The sequence below is a fragment of the Berghia stephanieae genome, chromosome 2 (genome assembly GCF_034508935.2).
Source record: "Berghia stephanieae isolate SIO BIC M18660-M18661 chromosome 2, UCSD_Bste_1.3, whole genome shotgun sequence".
In the NCBI taxonomy this organism is placed as follows: Eukaryota; Metazoa; Mollusca; class Gastropoda; order Nudibranchia; family Aeolidiidae; genus Berghia; species Berghia stephanieae.
This window is the reverse complement of record NC_088361.1, coordinates 97,709,277-97,733,248: the sequence shown is the minus strand read 5'-3', so window position 1 is coordinate 97,733,248 and position 23,972 is coordinate 97,709,277. Positions and strand designations below refer to the sequence as shown.

Sequence of the window (23,972 nt, the reverse complement as noted above, 5' to 3'; positions counted from 1 at the left end):
AAATTATGCAAACAGTGTTTTGGGACATTAGAGATGTAATCCTCGTTGATTTCCTACCACAGGGAGCCACTGTCAACTCTGAATGGTACTAATAGACTTTGAAGCAACTGAAAGCAAGAATTTGTCGAGTTAGACTGGCTTTGATGCTGGAAAGAGTATTGTTTCCTCATGAAAATGCCCTTCCACACACAAGTGCCAGGAAAAGAGAGGTAATCGCATCATTTTGATGGACAACGCTGTCTCACCCTGCTTATTAATTCACCAGACTTGACACTTTCGGACTTTCATCTGTTTGGTTCACTGAAGGAGGCAATGAGGGGACATCGCTTTGAAGATGACGAAGAAGCCAAGGCAGTACGAAGAAGCCAAGACAGTAGTGAAAAATCAGCTGAAAGTTCAGTCAACTCAGTTTTACGAGGACGGATACATGGCCTTACAAAAAGGTGGACTGTGGCTAGTGAGAGAGGTGGAGACTATGTTCAGGTAATGCCAAGCTTTAATTTAAGGTATAATGCATGGTCTTGATTCAATTTGTTTTAAAGTAATAAACAGAGTCCCATTACTTTTTGACTCACCCTCGTAACAATTTGCAGAGAGATCAAATTGATGATTAAATTGATGAATAATCCAAATAATGCATGGAGAATTTTAAAGAAATAATTGTAATGTACATTCAAACATTATTGTCTTAATATATATTTTTAAAAAAAAACAACCCCCACAAAAAAAAAAAAAAAAAAAAAAAATGCGTTTCAATGCTTTCATTTTGATTTTAGAATATGACTGTGTAAAATAAATACAATGGTTGTGAAAAAGATAATTCAAAGCTCAAACCTCTGGATTTTCAATTTGAAATTTGATCCAATCATCCAACTGAAAGCATGGAGAGGTATCTTCTACCATCTGTGCCTCACCATGGCCTTGAATCTCAATGGCTAAAGTAAAAAAAAAAAACATAATTGAAGGACAGCTTCTTAATTATATATTACTAATTATTAATTATTTCAAGTTGATAAAATAAATCAATGAAAAATTTTACATATCCAACATTTTGCATTCTCTGACTTATCAAAAATAATAATATCATGAGTGATATGGACACAAAAATAAGGTGAAACATAAAAAGAAGTGTGTATGAATGTTTAGGCTATTTAAATAATCTTTACATCCAATTTATGTGGTTTGAAAAAGGACGTCATCTCACCTGAAGGAGTTGGCTTCTTATAAGCATTAGGTGATAATCGACTGGGTCCAGCAAACAAGAAGATGGTGACAGGAGATACTATGGTGGCACATTTAGCCAAAGAAAACCTTCCCATACGGGACATCTCCTCGTAGATGATCCATTTAGATGGAAGGGATTTTACATATTGTTTCCAATGTTTCAAGTTTTTTATATTCGTAACAGAAGCTGTAAGGTTCAAAACTGAGCTGTGGTGAAATTTAACGCTGGGTTCTTTTCTGTAGATAAGACATTTTGATTTTGTACAAAAAATGATTACTTCTTTAAAATATTTAATTTAAATGAACTCACAAATACATTGAAATTAAATCCATAATATTATAAAGCATTTTCATTGAACTACTTTTCAATGACATTAAGTGATACTGCGTATTTTTCTTAATACTGATTGATTCATTGATATTGAAGCACTCTTGGAATAAAATAAAAATCGCTTTTTCTAGTTTGAATTACTTTGCTGCGAAAGAATTGTTACATAAAAAGAGATTTACTAAAAGATTTAAATACAAATACAAAGAAAGTGAAAATATTCTTTTTTAAAAGTGTTTAACAATTGAAATACAGTCCACTCTGGATAATCGTAACTCGGTTTATCGCAACTTTCGGATAATCGCAACATTTCCCAAGAAACTGAATTAATTCTATATAAAAGTCACTGGTTAATTGTAAGAAGCTTCGGTTAATCACAACAAATTTTCGACCTCATAATGTGGCAAATTCAAGAAATCAAACAAACAAAATCTCATGGTGAAATCATGACAGCTAAAGAATAAAGAGTGGGTGGGATTTAATGCTACTTGTGTATCACCATCCTATTAGAGACAAAAGAGGACGGGGCTTTGCAGTATGGGTTTGTGAGGTCATCTGTGACCATGAGATAGGAGGCGAGGGGCCCGGGCCTAGTCTAGACAACAGGTAGACAATGACATTTGTAAAGAAAGACTGAGTGACAGCCCTTGTTTTGTAATTGACAACTGTGCATTGTGACCAATGGGTTTGGTGAGAGCTTATTGTCTCTCATCATGGCTAATCTCTTAGACTCTTACAAATGTTGAGAACTAAAGAGTGAAAGTTAATCAAACTGAATATAATATCGGTTTGCTTCAAAACAGATTTTGTTTGCCGGAATCTTCACAGGGCTGCCATATGGTTTTTGTTTCAATCAAATTGCTCAGTCTGTGGTGGACTAAGAAAAATGTTTACAACAACTGGTTTGATTTTACCATAGATGAATAAATTGTTGCAATACAGGAAACTCAACTTTGGTTAATTCAACTTCGGTTAATCCCAACATCTTTGCTGATCCCAAGGTGTTGTGATTATCCGGAGTGGACTGTAATAGATTTTAAAAATAAATGATTCAATTTATTGATAAAGAGATAAAATTATGTTTCATTTACTAGAAATAAATAACATTCTCTGGGGTCAATTGCATTCCTTTATGCTCAGAAGTAAAAAATTTTAACACAGTAAACTCTACATTAGATTGCATATTCAGCAATTTCATATTTCAAAATACAAGTCTGTATAATATTCTATAATTAAAAGCCTTACTCTGAACATAATTCAGAAGCGTCTGTTCTCTGAATAATGCTTGGATAAGTCCCAGCAGCCAGGCATGCTTTTACCAGACCCCAGTTGTCTGAATTGGTATTCAAGTCTCGAATGTCACCTGGTCCACGAGTCCGTAGAAAGCCGGAGGTTTTCAACTGTCCCATAATTTGCATTCTGAAAGATGTCAAAAGTACTTCAACATCAATAACTGTAATCAATTCATGTCTTTGTGGACTCACATAAAATATGAGAATCAAACAAACTGGTGACAAAATAGCATTACCATGTTCACACAACCTTTAAATTTTTTAAAACAAACACTGTTGAAAGTAATGATAGGAATTAAAGAGGTAAAGGGCTAAAACAATTGTTGAGGGAGGATTTCTTTTCTGAAGACTTAAGTTCTACCAGAATTTCCTAATATAGGTGATGACCCTATGAAAGAACACAACACTTACCTCATTCCCACCAGCATTTCCATAGTAGCAGATGATATGAAGTTTTTATCACAGAAAGCTCTTTCCCAACCTTCTATCTTTGCCTTTTGCCAAGCCTGCAGGTCGTTTGTGAGTTAAAATAATCATGGATAGAATTTTTTTAAATTGTGAAATTTCCTTATCTGAAAATTAATTTTTGGACAGTGAAAATATATATTTTTTTAATTTAAAAATATTTTAAAAACATTTTTTAAAAACCTTGTGACACTTTTAGGTAATATTGGGCCAGGGGGAAAAATGACAGGATCGTTGACTTAAAGAAATAATTATCTTTTCACACTTATAAGCACAAAGGAAAAAAGTAAGAAAAAGGACTAGTTCAAAAAAAAGAACAACTAAAAGGTAATTAAGTAAAAAAAAGTTACAAAAAGATCTAACGCATTATGTTCCTTATACTTGACTTACTTGACTTAGATGCCTTTCGCGTCTCGACCGAAAGATCGGGTCGCCTTGGCTGTTTCCAGTATTTCCTGTGTGAGGTGTCTCCAATATTGCCGGTCCTCTGCTAGGGTTCTCAGATTTTCAAGGTCCCCTGCCGTTATGAGACTAATGCTTTGTCCAAGTGTTGTGAGGTTTTTGTTTAGGATCACGGGGAGTGTTGTGATCGGTCTTCCTCTGAAAAGGTTCCCGTGTTTTTGGAAGTATCCCGACATGGCTTGGTTTGCTGGTATGTTTTTGTCCCTGCGTAGTATGTGACCGAAAAGTTGCCATCGTTGTTGTAAAATGTCAAGGGAGATTGGTCTTTCTTTTGTGATCTTATAGAGTGATTCATTTGAGATCTTTTTGGGGTATTTGATGCCCAGTACCCTTCTTAGCTGTGTGCGATGGAAGGCATCCAGATGTTCTTCTTCGGATTTTGTCAACGCCCAAGTGCCGCAGTTATACAGAAGTACCGGTTTTACAAGAGCATGGTACAGTTTCAGTTTGGTTTTTCTCTTTATTTTGTCACCTCTAATCCATACATTGGTGAGTTTACTGAGTGCGGCGTTTGATAGCTGTTTTCTTCTTTGTACATCCTCGGTGTCTCCAATTAGTGAGCCGACTTTCTTTGTTCTTTTCCATTCCTCTTTGTTCCTCGATATTGTTGTAAATTCGGTTTTATTGGCATTGACTTGGAGGTTATATTTCATGAGGGTATTTTGTATGATGTCTATATTTGCTGGTGTTGATCCAATAAAATCGACATCATCTGCATAGGCGATTTCTCTAGGGATTGCATTCTCAATATGAGTCGTTGGTTTTGGAATGACTTTTCGAACTTCTTTCAGAGCGTGTTCTAAGTATATTGTGAACAGAATCGGGCTCAGACTATCTCCTTGGGGGGTCCCGATGTTACTTTCGAACTGCGTCTGTTTTGTGGCCCCGTATATCCTTGGTTGTATCTTTGTGTTGCTGAGGAGAAATCGGATTATTCGGAGCTCGTCTTCGTCTACTATTTCTGTTAATATCTCCAAAAGTTTTCCTCTGTCGATCGTATCAAAGGCTGCGGACATATCGATTCCGGTTATTGTTATGGATATGTTTTCTTTGAGTGCCTTTGCTGCCAACCATTTATGTGTCCATACAACGTCCGATGTGCTTCGGTCTTGGCGAAACCCGCTTTGGCTATGTGATAGATAATTTTATATTTTCGGTCTAATTCTGTTGAGGACAATAGTTGACAGTGTTTTTCTTATGGTATTCAGTAATGTTATTGGGCGCAGGTTGTTTACGGGTCCTTTCGTTTTTCCTGGTTTTTGTATTGTAATTAGGACACCGCTGTTTATGTCCCAGTCTTTGTGTGTTGAGAATGTTTTGTTCATTATGTTTGCAATGCTCAGATCCAGGGAGAGGGTACCGCATTTCAGCAGTTCAGCGGGAATTTCATCTTCGCCTGGGGATCTGTTATTGTTTAGGCACTTTATGCTATTTCTAACTTCAATTGTTGTGATGCGGTTGTTTAGGTCTCTAGGGTTTCCTGAGAAGGGCGATATTTGTGAGACTTGTTTGTGAAATTTCTGCTGGAAGTGGTCAGTTACAATGTCAAGGATATCGTTGGGATTTGTTGTCTGTTTGCCAAATTTATCCTGTAGTTTTGGGTTCTCGAATGGTTTTCGGTTCAGAGATTTCGTCGCTTTGAACATAGACGATGCGTTATTTTTGGACTTTTCTATGTTCCTTATATCAATCAGAAATTTGTCTATCAAGATCGATTAATTATTTCATTATTTAAAACCTTTATCTTTCAATCCCCCACACTAAAAAAAAAAACAAAAAAGAAATAGAAAAGAAACAAAACGAAACAAAGAAAAAGCCTCCAAAAAAGCCCCCAATAAAACAAATACAAAGAGACAAACAAAAAAAAACAAAAAACAAAAAAAAAAGACCTAAGCAAAAACATGCCTGTACTGAATTTTATACTATTATATATATATACCTGAAATGCTCTAAGTAGAACCATGTGATCACTGAAAGTATCCTCAGCAAATTTTTTGCGTTGTGCTTGAACAGATCTCTTTTCAAATGGCTGACTGGGAATCACAACTGCAACGGGAATTACAATGTAATAATAAATTAAGTTTTAATACCCTAGCATAAAACAGACAAAATGTCAGGGTGAAAAGTCAATACACTAACATCCAGACCTGGAATCAAAACTCCACTGTTTGCATCTTATTTTTGTTTTGTTTTTTTCATCAAGCAAGGAACTAAACCCAAATTACTCATTTTACATTACTTCAAACAATTGAACCCTGAGTATCTAAGTCTCATTCAATGACACAGAAGGAATTAGAATCCTCTTTGTATGTGCTAAAAAAAACAAAAAAACAAAGCCATCGGGCTGCATTGCTCATTGCACACTCAGTATGCAACATCTTTACATATGAAAACAGTACCTTATCACTGTCTCTCCTCTCACCCCATCTCACCCACCCATCTTCTTATAATGGCCTAGCTCCTAAACCTTGTTTGATTTTATCACATAACAGTAACAGCCTCCAACAAGGCAATCGGATAGAAGTTACTGGCCTCGGGTCATCGCTCGCTAGTCTCCCACTCCCCCTGGTACACATAAGAATTAGATAGGGTGAGGGATTGCATGCTTACAAGTTACTGGTCAAACATGCTTCGTACATCTCTCCCACCTCCCCCTCCACACACACACACACACACACACACACACACACACACACCACATGGAAAGCAATGGAAGTTCTTGTTTCCATTCACAACAAACATAAGCCAAAAGAATTTGGTAAACAAATGCACAGTTGAATGTCCACTTTGTTCAGGATTTCTGTGTTGGCCCAAGAAAGTGTTCGAAATGTTCGTGTGGCCAATATTATGAAAATAGAGGGATTAAAATAGGGAATTGAGATGTGTTTGAAATTTCTGTGATTTAGAGATCTCAATGTTCCCGATTTCCATGCTGCACTACACTTTTCTTTTCTTTTTTTTAAAGCTGTTATATTTATTTTAATTCATTACTTTTTATAATCCATAGCTTCTACCAGTTTTGTATTCTCTTATAGAATCTAATGTACTTACAAGGCTCTTTAAAAGACAGAGTACAAACAATGGTAAGAACAGGGTCCAGACATTTCATGACTACAGAGTACAAGATCATCTTGCCCAGTCGTGGCTCGATAGGAAGATCTGCTAAATGTCTGCCCAATTCAGTCAGGTCCTCATTGGGATCTAGAGCATCAATCCTCTGTGATGAAGTATTCAAAAGTATAAAAAAAGGTTTGCTAAAACAAGTTTTCCGATTTGAATGATGAGATATAGTGATAGAAAGGATAGGTACCAAGAAGATAAAACAGATAGATGGATGGATTGATATATGGAAGTGGATGGATGACTGGATAGATAATATATAACTGTTGCCTGATGACGTTGCCCCCCCCCCCCCCCCCCCCCACCCTTGCAAAAAAGAAAAAAAGAAAAGAAAACTAGAAATTAAAGAGAAAATAACTCACATTATTATTATAAAATGTGTCAACCAAAAGTCGAATACAAATTGTGGAGATCTATTATTGAAAAATTTGTCTAATGATGAATTTCGTGGATGAGGGATGTGATCATGGTAAACTATAACACAATTCGGGGGATCATCTGAATCTGAATCTGCATGTTACTCGAAGTCAACTCAATTCTGAGTATTTGTATTGAAGGACGGAGAGAGTTGTTGAATGAGGCAGCCATTATGGGTGTTTAGGCTAAAGAATTATGATAATCTTCACTTGAAGGTGTTGAAATCTGTTGTGTTCACACATTATTCAGGAAGAGTGTTCTAGTCTTTGAAGATGTTTGAGTTTGCAGATTGGTGTTTTAGTGTTGTTAGTGGATTTTCCTTTGAATGTGTGAATTTCGTTGAATGACTACTTGTTCTGGTGAGATGGCCGTCATTTTTCTTTCAATCTGTCTTGTACGGGAGTCCATCCAAGCTGTGTGATCATGTTTTTAACGCTGCTTTGGGGGCTGTAGTCATTGAAGACAAATATTGCAACATGGCACTGGACAGCTTCAATTGCTTTTATCAGATTGTTGGTGTGGGTCATTTACATATCAGAGGCCAAAGACATAATCACATGAGAAATTTAGTATGATTATCACACTGTCAAATAGTCGTAACTGAAGTAATGATTTTATGTAAAAGGTCAAATCACCAACTACTTCAATGTTATTTTTGACTGCATGCATTGGGGCTGCATTATCTTTGGATTAGATCATTAATATATACTGATAAATCAATATCAACCAAAATGGTGGCGGTGGTGATGGTGGTAGTGGTCGTAGTAGTAATGGTGGTGGTAGTGGTAGTAGTGGGGGGTGATGATTGTGGTGGTGGTGGTGGTGGAGGTGGAGCAGTAGTGGTTATATAGTGGTTTTGATAATTTTATTATTTTTGTAAAAATTGGCTTTGATAGAATTTACCTTTAATATTTCAACCGCATTATTAATAACCAGCTTAGGAGGAGATTCTGGACACTTGCATAGAAAATCAGAGATAGATTCAGTTCTTGGGGCAATCAACTTGGTATGCAAACACAACTCCTGATTAAAAAATTAAATAAAATAAAGTTATAGAAATTTCTCAATTCAGTCTCCAATCAAATTTGAATTCCTTTAGAAACTGTTTGATATTTAAAAAATCATGGTTAGCAAGAAAACAATTTAATGAACTATGTTATATGTTATACACTTTAAGGTAAAGCTATGAAACATACCATATTATCCCTATTTAGAACACCAACCCCAATAAGCGTACAAACTAGGTGACACATCACGAGTGATCCGTCAATAAAATATGTGTGCATCACCTAGTGTAAGTTAGTGTACACAAGAGATGCCAGATGTACTCTCTTCATTTTTAAAAAAACTTCTTTTATTTTAATTCCACCTTATATTGTCAATATTAACAGGCTGTTTTCAGTTGAGAGACCATATTTTCTTCATTGTCTTTGTGTGTGCACCCTTTCTAAGTTCACGGTATGCTTAAAAGGGATCATTATTTTATCTTTGTTTTATTATTATTTACACAAAACTGAAAGAAAAAATACTCACTAATATATATGTAAATGGAAATAAACAATTGAAACATCTCTCACTTTGCAAAAAAACAAAAACAAAACACAAAATAGACATGTAAAGAAAACTCAAAGCAAGTGATGTTTTAAAATTAGACTTTTTTTTATCAACTTATTACAAACAAATCAATGTTACTATCAGATGTTAATTGATTGTACTGTAAAAACGCGGCAATTCTGATGTTTCCTTTCTTTCTTTTTTTTTTTTTTTTATTGCTATGAAAATGGCTTCGAGCCATTAAATATTACAATGAATGCATCAATTTCCATAAACTGGTTGCATATTTTCTATTCAAATATTTTTTATCAAATGTTAGTTTCAGTTGACAATATTATTCAACTACACCCTTTGTATAAAATGAAAAAAAAACAGAAAAGAAAATTAAGTCAATAAAAAACAATTTAGCACCCACTTGTAATGAAAGCCTCAGTATCTCCGCAGTTTGATAATCCTGTAGATACATGTATCTAGGTCGGCTGAACAGGTGGTAGCATACCCCTGGCTGGCATCGCCCAGCTCTGAAAAGATAAAGTAAAATCATAAAATGACATCTTCTATATGGAAATGTTGCTGCTCGAAGAAATAAATAACAATGTGAAATTGAATGTATGCTTCAATTTAATTACTAAAACAGATCAAATGAATGATTTGGGTTTCCCCTTTATCAACAAAACAGGATGATATGATATACTAAACCCATTTCCCATCACTTAAAAGTGGCCACTTCTAAATGATTGAAGAGGAATGTCTTTGAATCGAGATATTCAGTCAAGTGGGTGTGCTGATTCTTATGTCATTGATCACAATTATACTTTATAAATATAAGATTACTTACCTCCCTTTTCTCTGAAGGGCGTTGGCTTTGGAAATCCATGTACACTTGAGAGTAGTCAAAGAAGTCAAAGCATCAAATGTTTTCTGTTGAATGATACCAGTGAGTATGTGATATGTTCCATATTTTCAAAATTCCAATTGAAACAGTCACTCAAAATTCCAATTGAAACAGTCGCAATTAATTAAAGAACAAGAACCATTAAGGAACCCATTCCACTCCCTCCTTTAAAATAAGAAACAGTTGAGGATTTAAAAAAAACAATAACCAAACCCCCCCCCCCCCCCCCCCCCAAAAAAAAAAACCCAAAAAACAATAGAAAAAACAAACATACCCAAAAACAAAGAAAAAAACAAATATAAAAACAAAACTAAACAAAAATAAAATAAATAAAATATATAAATAAAAAACCCTGAACAAACAAACAAAAAGATAATAACAGGACGAAATCACGAAACAATCAATCAAGTCTGAATTGCTCGTAATATAAAAGAGTGCATTGACCATGGACTATAGACAGAGCATGATAATTATGAAACAAATGAAAAACATTCATACATGCACACACATTAAGTGATAGCCAAAAATAGCTAATGATTAAAAATGATGTGTACAGATCTTTAACATTCTCTTTAAAATTATGCTCTAAGGCACTACATCATTATATGACAAATATATATATATATATATATATAAATATATATATATATATATATATATATATATATATATATATATATATATATATATATATATACACTAGGTAATTAGAAGGTTTTGTTTGCTACAACAATTGCACAGATATTTACCTCCTTCACTTTCCCAGAATCAATAACATACACGATGTCATTGATAGTTATGCTCGTCTCAGCGATGTTGGTGGACAACACCTGTTCAATATAGACAATTCAAAAGAATTAGATTTGATGTGATGTATATTCAAATAATACGAATGATTTAAATTTCATATTCATATGAATGGCCAATCAAACAAATTTACTAAATTATCATTAATGTTCAACTGGAGCAAGTTAGATTACTTCTGTAGATGTCAAGCTCTTTTTCAATATTCTAGGACATCATCATAACAAAAATGTATTGACTGACATAACAAGAAAGTTCTCAACCTGCATTCTTATTTCCTTATATTTTATTTTCAAAAGAGTCAGTAAGAATTATATTTTAAAAACTTGAGCTTTTATATAATGCAATATCCATTAAACATGTTCAAAGAACTTTAAAGGGGTCCCAAGCCAACAGCAACACTTAACATGTAGGGCAAAACATGACGCCTGTTAGGCAATGTTACAATTTTTTGGACAGAGACAAAGCTGTTAACGGCCAGGTACTAATTTTACACCTGAGTACAGTGGTAGAATGTGAGTAAAAATGCTTTTCCAAGGACTCAACTATGCGCTGCCCAAAGCAGGACTCAAACCCTGGATGGACCTTCTGATCTGAAGTCAAATGTCATACTACAAGACCACGTAGCTACACCTCAACATAACCCCAAACCCCATGTTTGACCCATCCCCATCTTAAGACAATGTATTCATTTTTATATTGAAGTTTCACTACATGTTCTATAAATTCTATAAAACAAGAAAATATGATCGAAATAAACTCACAATCTTTCTTGTGCCTTTTGGAGGAACCTTGAAAACTCTCTTTTGATCAGAATGTTGCAGAGAGGAGTGCAAGATGTAAATCACATACCTGAATCATGTAATATAAAAAAAAGTTTAAATATCAATGATAACAATAATAATGATAATAAAAAAAATTAATAACAATAATAATAATAATAATAATGACGATGACGACGATGGTGATGATGATGAGAGTGCTCTTTGGAATTATTAAGAGTAAGCATATCATTCCTGCAATAACCACAAAATAATGACTGCATCCTTAAAAATATCCTTAGATAATATGGATTGTATCAATGACAAAAATCTTGAGAAAACATTTAAAATAAATATTACATAAAAAGCTAAAAAAAAAAACCCCATCTTGATGAATATTGTCATATGCACTACTAGATGGCCTTTAAAATCGATGCAATTTCATCAAGTAGGGCTGAAGTGTTATAAGGTTTAACATCACAAGAAGAAAAGGAAAAATATTTACCAAATTGAAAATATTCTTAAAAAGGTGTCACAAGATATCAATAATCAAACAAGTTTATCAATTTTACACATTTGTTTGTCTAAATCTGCAAAAATATATTTTTAAAAGGGAATTTTACAAAATTTGAATGAGGAAAAGACGTAGAGAAGGAGAGAGAGAGAGAGAGAGAGAGAGAGAGAGAGAGAGAGAGAGAGAGAGAGAGAGAGAGAGAGAGAGAGAGAGAGAGAGAGAGAGAGTTAAATAGATAGGGAGAGAGAAAACGAAGGGGGTGGGGGGGGGGGGGGGGAGTGGGGATATATAGTATATAAAATCAACTGCACACCTTGAGGGGTCAAATCTAGAGTCATTGTTGATTAGGTTCTTTGTTGAAGTTATTTCCTCATACCCAGGCAGAAATACCAATATGCCTCCTGAAACATGATGAAAATATCTTCATTTTAAAATTAAACTGACTTTAGTATAAAAATATCACACATACAATATTTGTCATGAATACAGGGATTCTTGACAAATTGAAACAAAGCTATTAGTAACATTGATATAAAAATTAAATTAAATACATGTGTCAAATGGTCTTGACTTCATTACTATGAATTATATAGAATTCCCATCATGCATTGTAAACATGGACTTTATGAAAAACAAAACAAAAACAAATTTTAAAAAAAGGAGTAAAATTAAGATAACTTTATAGATAGTGTGCGCTTAGCTAAGAAACTCACAACATTGCCATCTGGAAGCATAACGGACCAACACACAAAACTATGTGTAACCTTAAACGTGTATTGTCTGGTTAATTAGAGAATTACTCATAAACATGGGTGGAAAAAAACAATAACATAGACCTGAGTGATGTCAACTTCATTCTATGTATATATTTACATGGCAGCTGATCCCAAATAAATTCATTGTGGAAATGATTTGACATTTTTTTTAGCTGTTATCTTTGGCTTTATCTCTATTTTCGAGGCTAAACATCATGAGGCTCTATCTCTATTTATTAATTTATTTTGGGGACAGGCATAACGTGCAAACCACAAAACTTGGAATAATTACCTGGCTCATTGGAAGAGTATATTTTATGGATCAGAGTGATGATCAAATCAATGTCAACTCTTTCGTCATCAAAGCTTTGCTGATACAGCTGTAACAACTTTTTGTCTTCAGATGACACAAGATCATTGTCAATATTCAAGTCCTCTTGTGTAAGAGTTCTAAATAAAGACAAAAAAAGAAGGCTAGGTAATCCAAAAATGTGAAAAGAAAAAAACAATCGTTTATACGAGTATAATTGAGAATACAAATCGCTAAAAAGGTATAATCAAAACAACATGGGTTTACATAAGTAATCTTACTTGTTGTGAAGGTTATGAGCATTACATTATGGCAGCCTGTCTGTCGTGCAACAAGATGGTCTGAGACTCAATTTACAGTCTAAAAAGACTAATTTGGCACTGCATTACACACCGCTTCCCACATCTTCATCCCGCATCAGTGTCCACTCCCAATTTTTCACTTTCATATTTATATACAATTATAAAAAAATAAACTAGTAGCTTTAAATAAGCTCATACAAATTCAATATTCAAGCAAGAGCCTGTGATTGTTACCATAAAACAATTTATTTCTACATTTGTCCAAGAGCATAACAATGAATTTTAGAGAAATCAAATTGTTTGTAAATTAAACAATGGAGCATGTGAATCATGAATTAACAGACTTGTTTTTTTTTTATGCTTAACCAGATAACAGCAGTACTCTAGAAAGACATGCATTTAAAAAATTGGCCAGAAAACTCGTCCTCCAAATATCGATTGATTTAAATGGTCCTCATCTTGGCAAACACTCTCAAACCTGGGTTTAAGACCTCTTGTAGAAGCCAACACAAGAAGGTTACAAACGTAACCTCTGTGTGCCTCCCATAACTGAGTGCCCATAATAGTTTTTTTCCCATTAGAATGGGCCTGATGGATTTAAAGGATATCTATTATTTACCAAATAGTTCCAATAGGAATAGATTTCCTATTATATTATGTCAAGAGCACACATACAAGCACATATAAAAAAAAACCCCAAAACAAACACCCCACCCAAAAAAACCCCAGAAAAAACTTGTTAGAGTTTGATGAAAAAAAGGATGGCACAATTATGCTACTCTACACAAACTTACGATAATGAATAAGCTTCAAGAATGTCTACCACTTCACTATGATTGAAATTCTTGGCAAACCCTAGGGCAGTCCAGTCAGACCCAGTCCTTAAATTCACATTGGCACCTTGATTGAGGAGATGCTCCACAACACTGGTGAAGCCACGAGCTGAGGCAATCATCAAAGGGGTAATGCCAGTATTTGGATGTACATAATCCACTTTTGTGAGGATGAAAAAATATATAATTTTTCTTAAACAGTTTATGAAGAGTATCTCACATTCTTAGGTTTTTGATACCCTGAAAACATGTAATATAAATGTTGACTTTTTTTGTTTGTTTTATCTTAAGTTAATATCAAAGACCATTTTTGAAAAAAAGTACATAATGAAGTATGAGCTAGGTTTAAAATAAAAACTTTGAACAAAGGTTTAAATGACCTTAGACCATTAGATCAATAGCAAATTAAATCAAGTAAAATTCAAACTCAGCAGTCAGCTCATCAAATGTTTAATATTCTTCCTTCAAATATTGACTACAGACTATCAAGAGAGAACCATTCATTTTAGGGTAAAAAAATACTCAGTCTGATTGATAAGATTTGAAAAAGAAAAAGAAAATTTAAAAGGGTTACCTGACAAGAATCTAAAATACATGGAAATGATATTATTCTTATATTTTAATGCAATGTTCACACATCAAATTGCAGATTAAATCATGAAAATAAAAGTCTAAAATTAACTTGGGATGAAAATGAAAGGCACACTTTTACTTGATTACCTCCTTCATTGCAGAATACCATTTTCTGTCTTGAACAAGCGATATGAAAGGGAGGAGAAATATAAGGGGAATAGAAGAGACTACTGGTAATAACCAACAGGACATTCCAGCCATCCTTTCAAATCTAAACTAGCAAAAAAGTGTAAAATAAATGTGCATTTTGTAGGTGATAAATTTTGAACTGAAGCAGTATAAATATTTTATGTCAATAATTATACAAGGCCCACCTTTAAATTTAAAAATATGATAATTTGCATATACCAATCATCTATTTAATACTTAAAATTGCTTACCGCTGACGTTTTCACTTGAAATTAGATGTAACATTTGCGGGAAAAGATTCTCATTTCCAGAATGCCAAGCATCCTCCATCAATTTATTCATTTCAGTGACAACCCAAGGATCCAGATCCTCTTTTTCTTCTCCAAGCTAAGGATGTAAAAAAGCAACAAAACCGTCTTTAGTTAACAATACTTTTAACTCTTTTTCATATTCAACATCCAAACAGGTTGTTTACATTTCATTATTTTAATCTTAGCATTTCAATCCTGAAAAGAACTAACCTTAGAAAGTCTAAGTCGAGACCAATCACATTTTAACAAAGGTTATGCAAAACAATGCATATGACATAAAGCATAATGTAAGGCATAAAAATAAATAGATCATACACGACCAATTTCAAACCTTTAAGTTTCAAAAATGTGTTTTCATATCTTATAAAAACCAAAAGGACAGTTGGATAAGAAAAAGCACATTGTGTAATTGCTTTGCATCGTGATTTTATTTCGTGCATATATATATATAAGGCTAATTTAAAAAGTAAAAAATTGAAAGATATGGGAAACTAGATATCACTAACCTCAGCGCTATCAGAAATGATGACATCAGATTCTTCCTCTGTCTCACTGCAAGCAGCAACGGGTGGAGCATTCAGCCGTTTAGAGCACCACTCTTCGAATTGTTTTTCTTGAGATTTTCCTTTGATAAAAAGAAATAAAAGACATCAACATAAACTAACAAAGAGGGAAAGAAAAGTAAAGAGTTAAACTCTAAACTATAAAATGACCAATGCTATAAGTAATCAACAGGATCAAAAATCCATTTCTGAAAATAAAACAAAACAAAGCCCTCCCCCCCCCCCCCCCCCCAAAAAAAAAAAATAAAAATAAATAATAATAATAATAATAATAACACTAATAATATCCTATAAATTTGTTTTCGGGCATTAACAAAACATTCACATTTTATCATTTTTTACTCCTGTATAAGAAATGCCAGGCCATAAAGTTCAAGCTAATTTTAAATAAAAACAAAACATGAAAATATATTTACTACATTATGTAGTCGCTAAATTTGCTTTATGATATTCATAATGATAAGTGTATTGTCAAACACCATCGTTTATATAATTTTGTTAGTGTGAGACTTTTTTAAAAAATTGAGTCATGGATTAACGATGCCCAGTGACTTAAGACTTCCGAATTATTGTAGTAGCTTTTTGTGTTTTGTTTTGGGGTTCTTTTTTATGTGTGCGAGCATGTGTGTGTGTGTGTGTGTGTGTGTGTGTGTGTGTGTGTGTGTGTGTGTGTGTGTGTGGAGGGAGGAAGGATAGGGGTAATTTTTTGTTACTTCTTTCTAAAACTATTGAATATTCATATTTCAACATTGTATATAAACTTTGAGGAGGACAAACATCAAATTCTAAATGAAAAATAAATTTACTGTATATTCATGCATTCATTTCCATTCAATGTCTGAATATCCCTTTCTATTCATATTTGTTAATATACAATATTGTTGTATACAATAAAAGTGGGTATATAAAGCTCAATCGTGTTTGAGATGTCAAATTAAAATTACAATCGTTTTGTTTCGTGGGCCTTCTCATCTACTCATCATTTCCTCTTTGAAAGTTCTCACTTACTTTGATCTTTTTTTGACTGGAAATCTGTCATCTCTTTATTTGCATATCCAGTACTGGAACATACAAAGGAAAAGGGGGAAAGGCAGAAAACATATAAAAAGTGATAGTGTATAAAAAATATTACTTCGAAATTATACTGACTTAAGGCATTAATAGAATAATTTTTTTTTAAATTGAAAACCTGATAAGAATGAATGGAATTCTTGTAAAAATTGGGCAGCTATGTTCGTTACAATTATAGATTCATTCACATAATTATATAATCATGTATGTCTCATGTCTTTTACAAGAGATGGAACAGAATGACTTCCAAAGCTATTTTTAAGGTTTCAAATGATATGATATACATATATATATATATATATACGTTAATATATAAACAAAATGTTACTAATGCTACTCACGATTTGAGGATGTCTTCCAAGAAATATTCCTCAATGGGAAACAGATTACCACGTACTGTAAAAATAGAAACAGAACTTTTTTTTCAAAGAATGGAAAAACAAAAATCAAAACAAAAACATCCCAAAAAAATGCAAACTAATCATACTTGTACAACTATTAGATATTATTATATCTAATCTTTAAAAAGAAAGTAAAAATATGTTTTCAGCTCTAAAAATGTTTTAATAATATGAATTGAAAGGCTTACCACACACAACGGGGCAGTTGTTAAAATAGCCTGAGAAGAGTTCCATGTTCAAGGTGGCACTCATTAGGATAATGCGCAAATTTTTGTAGTTAGGTGCTGCCTCCTTCAAATTAAGCAAGAGGAAATCTGTAAACCTGTCCCTCTCATGAACCTCATCCTGAAAATGGAAAGGAATTTTTAAAATAAAAGGGTGGAAAAAAGCTGAGCTAATTTATAATAAAATGCACTGAGCAATATTACATTTTTAATTCATCTAGAGCAAATATCAAAACGAATTTCTATCTCAGAAAGTACAGTTTTTGTTCTAAAACTTTAAACACATTTCAGCAATCCTATGCAAATAGTCAAGGATGTAGATATTTTAAGTAGAGTAATATGTGTAAGATGCTTAAGCAAATAATAATATTGTGTAAATAACGTGGATTATGGATTGCATAAATTTTCACACTTTAATGAATCGAGGCAAATAGATAAATAATTAATCATCTTTGATTTTTACATGTTTTACTTAAAGCATTTAGTTTGTTGGTTTATTCTAAGTTCAAAGATCACTTACTTTCCAAACAAAATTTCTCACTACCAAGCAAAGGAATAAATCACTATAAGGAAAATATTGCCCAACTTTACAAATCGTAATAAGCATAAAAATAAATCATGAGAAAAGCTCTAAAACGCAACTTACAACAATGATATGAGTGACAGAATCAAAACATGACATTCCACTCATTAATGTCCTCAACAAAACGCCAGTGGTACAGTAGGTCAGTACTGTCTTGGGAGATATTCTGCAGAATAAAAACAAAGAAATATCATACTTGTTACAAAACATTGACTGTACAAAAAATGCAAAATATATAAAAAGTGTTAAATTGATTATTTAAAAAAAAAAGATTCCTCTTTTTGAAAGTTACATAAATTATGAAGACATAGCACTTAAAATCATAACCTTATTCCAATAAGTATATGAAAAGACTTTATAAAAAGGATTTACAGTCTGTCAGACTGTTTCTATTATATTCAATTATACATTTTCATCCCTTGAACTCAGTTGGCATTTGATATTTGACACACAAACAAATGATTTGAATCAGGACAGACTGTTACCTTTTTTTTCACAACACTGTCCACACAGCAGTGATTGAGTAGATGGGATGTTAGAACTGTATGAGTATGAAGGACTACTGTAATAAAAGTTTCTTTGTGGATAAGCTCTACCTACTTGCTTTCTAGACAAATCTGATATCGAACGGTGCTGCCAATCCATTCGCCACAGACAATGAAGGACTACTGTAATAAAAGTTTCTTTGTGGATAAGCTCTACTTACTTGCTTTCTAGACGAATCTGATATCGAACGGTGTTGCCAATCCATTCGCCACAGACAATGAAGGACTACTGTAATAAAAGTTTCTTTGTGGATCAGCTCTACTTACTTGCTTTCTAGACAAATCTGATATCGAATGGTGCTGCCAATCCATTCGCCACAGACAATGAAGGACTACTGTAATAAAAGTTTCTTTGTGGATCAGCTCTACCTACTTGCTTTCTAGACGAATCTGATATCCGACGGTGTTGCCAATCCGTTCACCTCGTTCGGCAGCCACTCTCTCTGATACGCTTATTGCTGCTATTCTACGAGGCTGAGTGCACAGAATCCTGCATGGCTGCTTCTTCTCATAACAGTTTTCCAGAAACATTTGTGGAACCTGTTTGAATGAAATTGAATGTGATAAATCAACTGAATTCCCAACCCCCCCCCCCCCCCAAAAAAAAAAAAAAAAAAAACAAAAAAAAAAAACAGAAGTTCTGGTTAACCTGAACTATGAGGTTTGATTCCTCTTTAACATGATTTCATATCTTCCCATTTACACCAAGATAACAGTAAGGGTAAATGTACTCAAGCTTCACAAAGTTGTCATTGCTCTCTTGGTGAAAAGAAGTAGACATCTTAGTAATGGTGGTGGTGGTGGTAGTGGTTGGTAGATGTAGTAGTAGTAGTAGTAGTAGTAGTAGTAGTAGTAGTAGTAGTAGTAGTAGTAGTAGTAGTAGTACTAGTTACTCTACTCAATTTGATATATACAAATGCTTTTCACAAGCTTGATCAATTATCTGATGAATCGCATTAGTTGTTTAATGGTAATTATTGTTCAACCTATTCATGAGGACAACTTGTGGGCAGAGTAAAGAAAACGCGTTCTTAAAAAGGGATGTTGACAAAGAGGAATGGACCAAAACCTTTGTATAATCATAGCCCAAAAGAAAGTAAACATTGATTTGTATTCAATAGTATAACCAATGGGAGTTCTAATAAAAACAACCAACATTTCACTTTGTTTTGGTGATCATCCCCTTGTATTGTGACATAAATTTTTAGGTTAGTTAATGAAGGCTATGATGATTAGGCAGGTAATGCCTGTTAGTGGTCCCAATGCAGAACCGTCCGTCTCAATAAGAAGTAAAGGGTAACATTGCTTGTCAAAAAAAGTAGGATTTGGAGTGAGAGTGTCCAAATTGAAAATATAAACTTGCAGTCGGCTCTCTCGTTACACAATTTTGGAAATAATCATATGCTTACATGGGCAAGTAATTCCAAAAGCAAGAAAATATGGTTCTAACTACTTACAGAACGAAATAAATGTTAAGATGTAGGTAGTGAATACCGTGTAATATATACAAATTCAACCAAATGTATAAGAAACAGAATAGAAATATCTTTAATGCTGAGAATTTATTCTATTGTCAAAAATAGTTCAATTTAGTAAGAAAGACATACAATTGTGCAGAGGTCAGAAAAAGCTTACAAACGTTCTTCTTAGGCGAAGTTTCGGTTCTTACTATATCTCCATAATAATACTATTTTATATTTTTTAAACTGATAAATGATCATTCTATTTCAAACCTGAGTGGTCTTTCCTGACCCAGTCTCTCCAGCGACAAGAATGACTTGGTTTTGTTCACTTGCTTCCAAAATCTCCTTTTTCAGCTTGGACACAGGTAAAGACTGACGAAAATGCATTAGGTCTGAATCACCTCCCCTAGTCGGAATCTGTAGAGGTGATCTTTGAATAAAACCAGGGCCGTTTTTATCTTTAAGACCTGTAATATTAATGATTATACAAAAGAGAAACAAATTAAATAATTTTTGACATAAGAAAAAAAACCTGCAACAAAGTAATAATAATAAATAATAATCACCACTCGAACATTCAACTCAGCTTTGAAAGAATACCTAACAGCCAGTGAAGAATCTTGCCACAGTGAAATGAAAAGCACACCTAACGAATAAAAGTGACATTGCTACAAATGTGCATATCCATTATTTTATTTGTTACATGTAACATATGACTCTGAGAAAAGAAAACAAACCCCAAAACCCAGATAGTCTTTTAAAAAATTGATGAAATACAGAGCTGTGAAACTAAAATGCCAGTAAAACAGGATTAAGTTATTTTAAAAAATCAAGATTGTACCTTAACAATCCGGATTTTTTTTCAAAGCCAAAAGTACAGATAACCAACAACAACAACAACAACAAAAGCTCTAAGAAATAAATGATTTTGTTATGATATCCAATAGAAATGTGTAATAAACAAAATGTAAAAACACTCAAATTGATCATATTACTATTACCCTTGTAAATATCATTAAATTATTGAAAGCAAGAAAATAAAAAAGGTTATTAAAAACCCTGACTTCCAGGATTATTTAAAAGCCTTTAAAAACTGAGATAATCCAAGGAGTTGTTCAGCTCTGGAAATGAAATGTGTACCTTCTTGGCAAGATTTGATTTCAATGAATTGATACAAGATCTTTTAGTTTCACAAAGAGATCAAAGTTAAAGCTTAAGGTTGCAATAACTGTTAACTCTTCCTTGAGGAAAACAGTAACTGCACCCACCTTATTAAGCTAATGGTGCATCTAGAAAATTGAATCAAAAGAGTGCACCTACTTGTTGCAGACACAATGTAAAAAAAAAAATGGTATCTGAACTGAAATTAGCCTATGACTTTGTCCTTATCAACGGCCAACAGAGGTGGAATCGAAAGAAAGGAAGTTAAAAACAAAAGGAAGGGAACACTGCTCATCTAGCATCTCAGTGTGCACCAAATGTACTGGGTGGTGTAGGCAATAGTGGCATGCTTATTTTACTCAACTCTAAGACCGACTATCTCAGCATTTGACTGTGGCTACTTTTACCCCATTATTATTTACATTTTTTCTGAGACAAATTACATGCATATTATCAAAAATTAAAACTAATGCTTTTAATTTTTACATAATCCTTGGAGTTGAATATTGATATTACGCCGACTGAAGAAGTGTAAAAAACACAGAAACGAGTCGTCTCGGCCACAAAAATGTGAGTAAAAATTTGCATTATATATTAGCTCTAACCACCATTATCGAGCACTTTCGTACCTACAAGTACCCACCAACACTCATAAATATATATATATATATATATGTTAGTGAAAAGCCCGCAATTTCGCGGGGAAAGAACTAATTTCATTCCATATTGCCAGAATCATTTTCTTGATTAGCTTGATTACGATTAGATGCACATTTTAATTGATGTGCTTGTCGTCAGTGCCATGCTTTATTCGGCATGATTTTAGTTTATCAGTCAGTAGATATCAATATCAATAAGTCGCAAGTCTTTACCACGCTTTACTTGGGAGTGCTTTGCACTACCTTCAATACTTTACAAATTAAAATGGAGGCCGAGAATCAAAACAATGGTCAAATTAGGACATTTTAAACTTTCACAAATCTATCAAGGTTTGTTCTAGAGTTTTTAAAATGCTTTTATATGATGACAAATTGAATAAATAAACGCCTGACAAAAGATCAACGGTGAAAATACAAATTGAATGAATACTGGGGATGTAAAAGCTTTCGGAATGTCTCCCCTTTACTTATGTGAGGTCAAATGAAAATCTGAAGCGGACGCGAAAAATATCATGTCCCTGAATCTGTCTACTTTTGGTTTGTTCGGGCTAGAAGCTAGACAGATCCAATTGACAGTTTGCCGACAACGTTTAACTAAATATTTCCCAGGGCAATAATTATCACATCGATGGCATAAAAAACGACAGTAATATCAGCAGTAATATTCGTTGATGTTGTTAATCAGTGAAACTTGTTTAAAATTTCTGTAAATCCGAATACCGTCATGTGATCAAGTGAATTATATCACTATGAATGCCACGATTTGCTGAAAAATGCCAATCTGACAGTTCCTAGCAAACACCCCCCCCCCCCCCTCCCTTTGCTCAGGAATTTCTCTACTTGATGGACACCCCCCCCCCTTTTTTTTTCTTCCACGAAAACACATTCCAAAACACACACACACACATATGTATACACCATACACACACACACACGTACACATAAACATACACGCAATGAGAACACACTACTACATAACACTGATCACCGCTAAATCAACACAACGGAAGTAAGGACTCTACTGGACAGATAGAGTTGAGGGTGTGGTCATGAGGTGTTAGTGTCTTCGGTAAATTTTTTATGATATCTGTTTGACTTAACGAACTTTCAAACTGACTTTCAATTATAAAAGGAAATCAAGTTATCTGTTTATCTATCTGTAAAAAATACATTTCTATTTTTCAAATCTTTCAGTAGAGTTGTGCGCCGTATCAATTTTTTATTGACTCAAATAAGCACAATGTTCTCCACAAGGCTATATTTTTTAAAGAAAGGATATATATATATATATATATATATATATATATATATATATATATATATATATATATATTTATATTGAATCGTGTTTGATACAAATATGGTACGAAAAGTGCTCGACATGCAGTAATGGAGCGAATTATTATTATTTAAAATATTTACCACAATGTTTGAGACAGTCTACATTAATGTTTCAGGCTTAATTTGCCATCGTCAGGACTGAGTTGTTTTGTTGACTGTTGTTGTTTCTTGAAGTGGTTCTGGTTTAAAGTTGCTTAACAAGAATTTACGCCGATGGGGACACCTTCCGTACATCTCACTTTTCATGTTGAGTGTGGCTTCATGAGGGTGTTTGATTATAGTATATTTCTCTTCCAGGCATAAGCTACATTGTTTTGATGTTGGTGTGTATCCTGTTGCTTTAGATAAAATTTTCCATGAAATGTTGTGGTCTAGTTTGTTGTCTTTTAATTTCCAAATATGTTCGCTGAGTTTTGTGGATGTTTTTTTGTTAGTGTTTCTAAATGTTGAGGTGTGGAGGTTGTATCTTGTTTTGAAATTATTTTCTGTTAGTCCTACATATTTTTCTTGCTTGTTTGTTTTAGTTTCTGTGACTGTGGCTTGGTAAATTAAACTTGATTCTAAGCATTGTTTGTTTAGCGGGCAATGTTCTTTATTTCTGCAGTTGCATTTTCTGGTAGGTGGGTTTTGCTCTTGTCGGTGGTTTATTAATATTTTTTTGTTGTGGCTTGAAATTATTTGTTCTATGTTGCGCATACACGAGTAGCTTATTTTTATGGTATTCCTGTTGATAATTTTATGTAGCTTGTGGTTTTTTGGAAAGTGTGTATCAATTAATTTCAGGAACTGCTGTCCTATGTTTGTGCTGACGTTTTTGTCGAAAGGTGGGTTGAACCAAGTTATGTGTCGTTT

The 23,972-nt window shown here is 33.5% G+C and overlaps 1 protein-coding gene across 6 annotated transcripts in view; it reads right to left on the bottom strand.

The window, feature by feature from the left end:
* Positions 1–23,972, bottom strand: part of LOC144965983 (3'-5' RNA helicase YTHDC2-like) — a 68,015-nt gene that overhangs the window by 11,506 nt on the left and 32,537 nt on the right. For 4 of the 6 annotated variants that reach the window (XM_078901926.1, XM_078901927.1, XM_078901928.1 and 1 more), the window contains exons 5-26: positions 20,230–20,426; positions 18,870–19,036; positions 18,015–18,117; positions 17,333–17,489; positions 17,085–17,139; positions 16,681–16,733; positions 15,616–15,734; positions 15,050–15,185; positions 13,998–14,196; positions 12,884–13,041; positions 12,150–12,237; positions 11,326–11,413; positions 10,507–10,587; positions 9,701–9,783; positions 9,278–9,383; positions 8,212–8,331; positions 6,823–6,988; positions 5,711–5,817; positions 3,256–3,350; positions 2,798–2,971; positions 1,205–1,461; positions 835–935 (exon numbers count right to left, since the gene is read on the bottom strand). In XM_078901926.1, the coding sequence (XP_078758052.1) occupies positions 835–935; positions 1,205–1,461; positions 2,798–2,971; positions 3,256–3,350; positions 5,711–5,817; positions 6,823–6,988; positions 8,212–8,331; positions 9,278–9,383; positions 9,701–9,783; positions 10,507–10,587; positions 11,326–11,413; positions 12,150–12,237; positions 12,884–13,041; positions 13,998–14,196; positions 15,050–15,185; positions 15,616–15,734; positions 16,681–16,733; positions 17,085–17,139; positions 17,333–17,489; positions 18,015–18,117; positions 18,870–19,036; positions 20,230–20,426 (2,810 nt within the window). Of the gene's footprint in view, positions 1–834; positions 936–1,204; positions 1,462–2,797; positions 2,972–3,255; positions 3,351–5,710; positions 5,818–6,822; positions 6,989–8,211; positions 8,332–9,277; positions 9,384–9,700; positions 9,784–10,506; positions 10,588–11,325; positions 11,414–12,149; positions 12,238–12,883; positions 13,042–13,997; positions 14,197–15,049; positions 15,186–15,615; positions 15,735–16,680; positions 16,734–17,084; positions 17,140–17,332; positions 17,490–18,014; positions 18,118–18,551; positions 18,559–18,657; positions 18,699–18,869; positions 19,037–20,229; positions 20,427–23,972 lie in introns of those variants that run through there. The other 2 variants (XM_078901929.1, XM_078901930.1) reach the window with 2 other exon arrangements.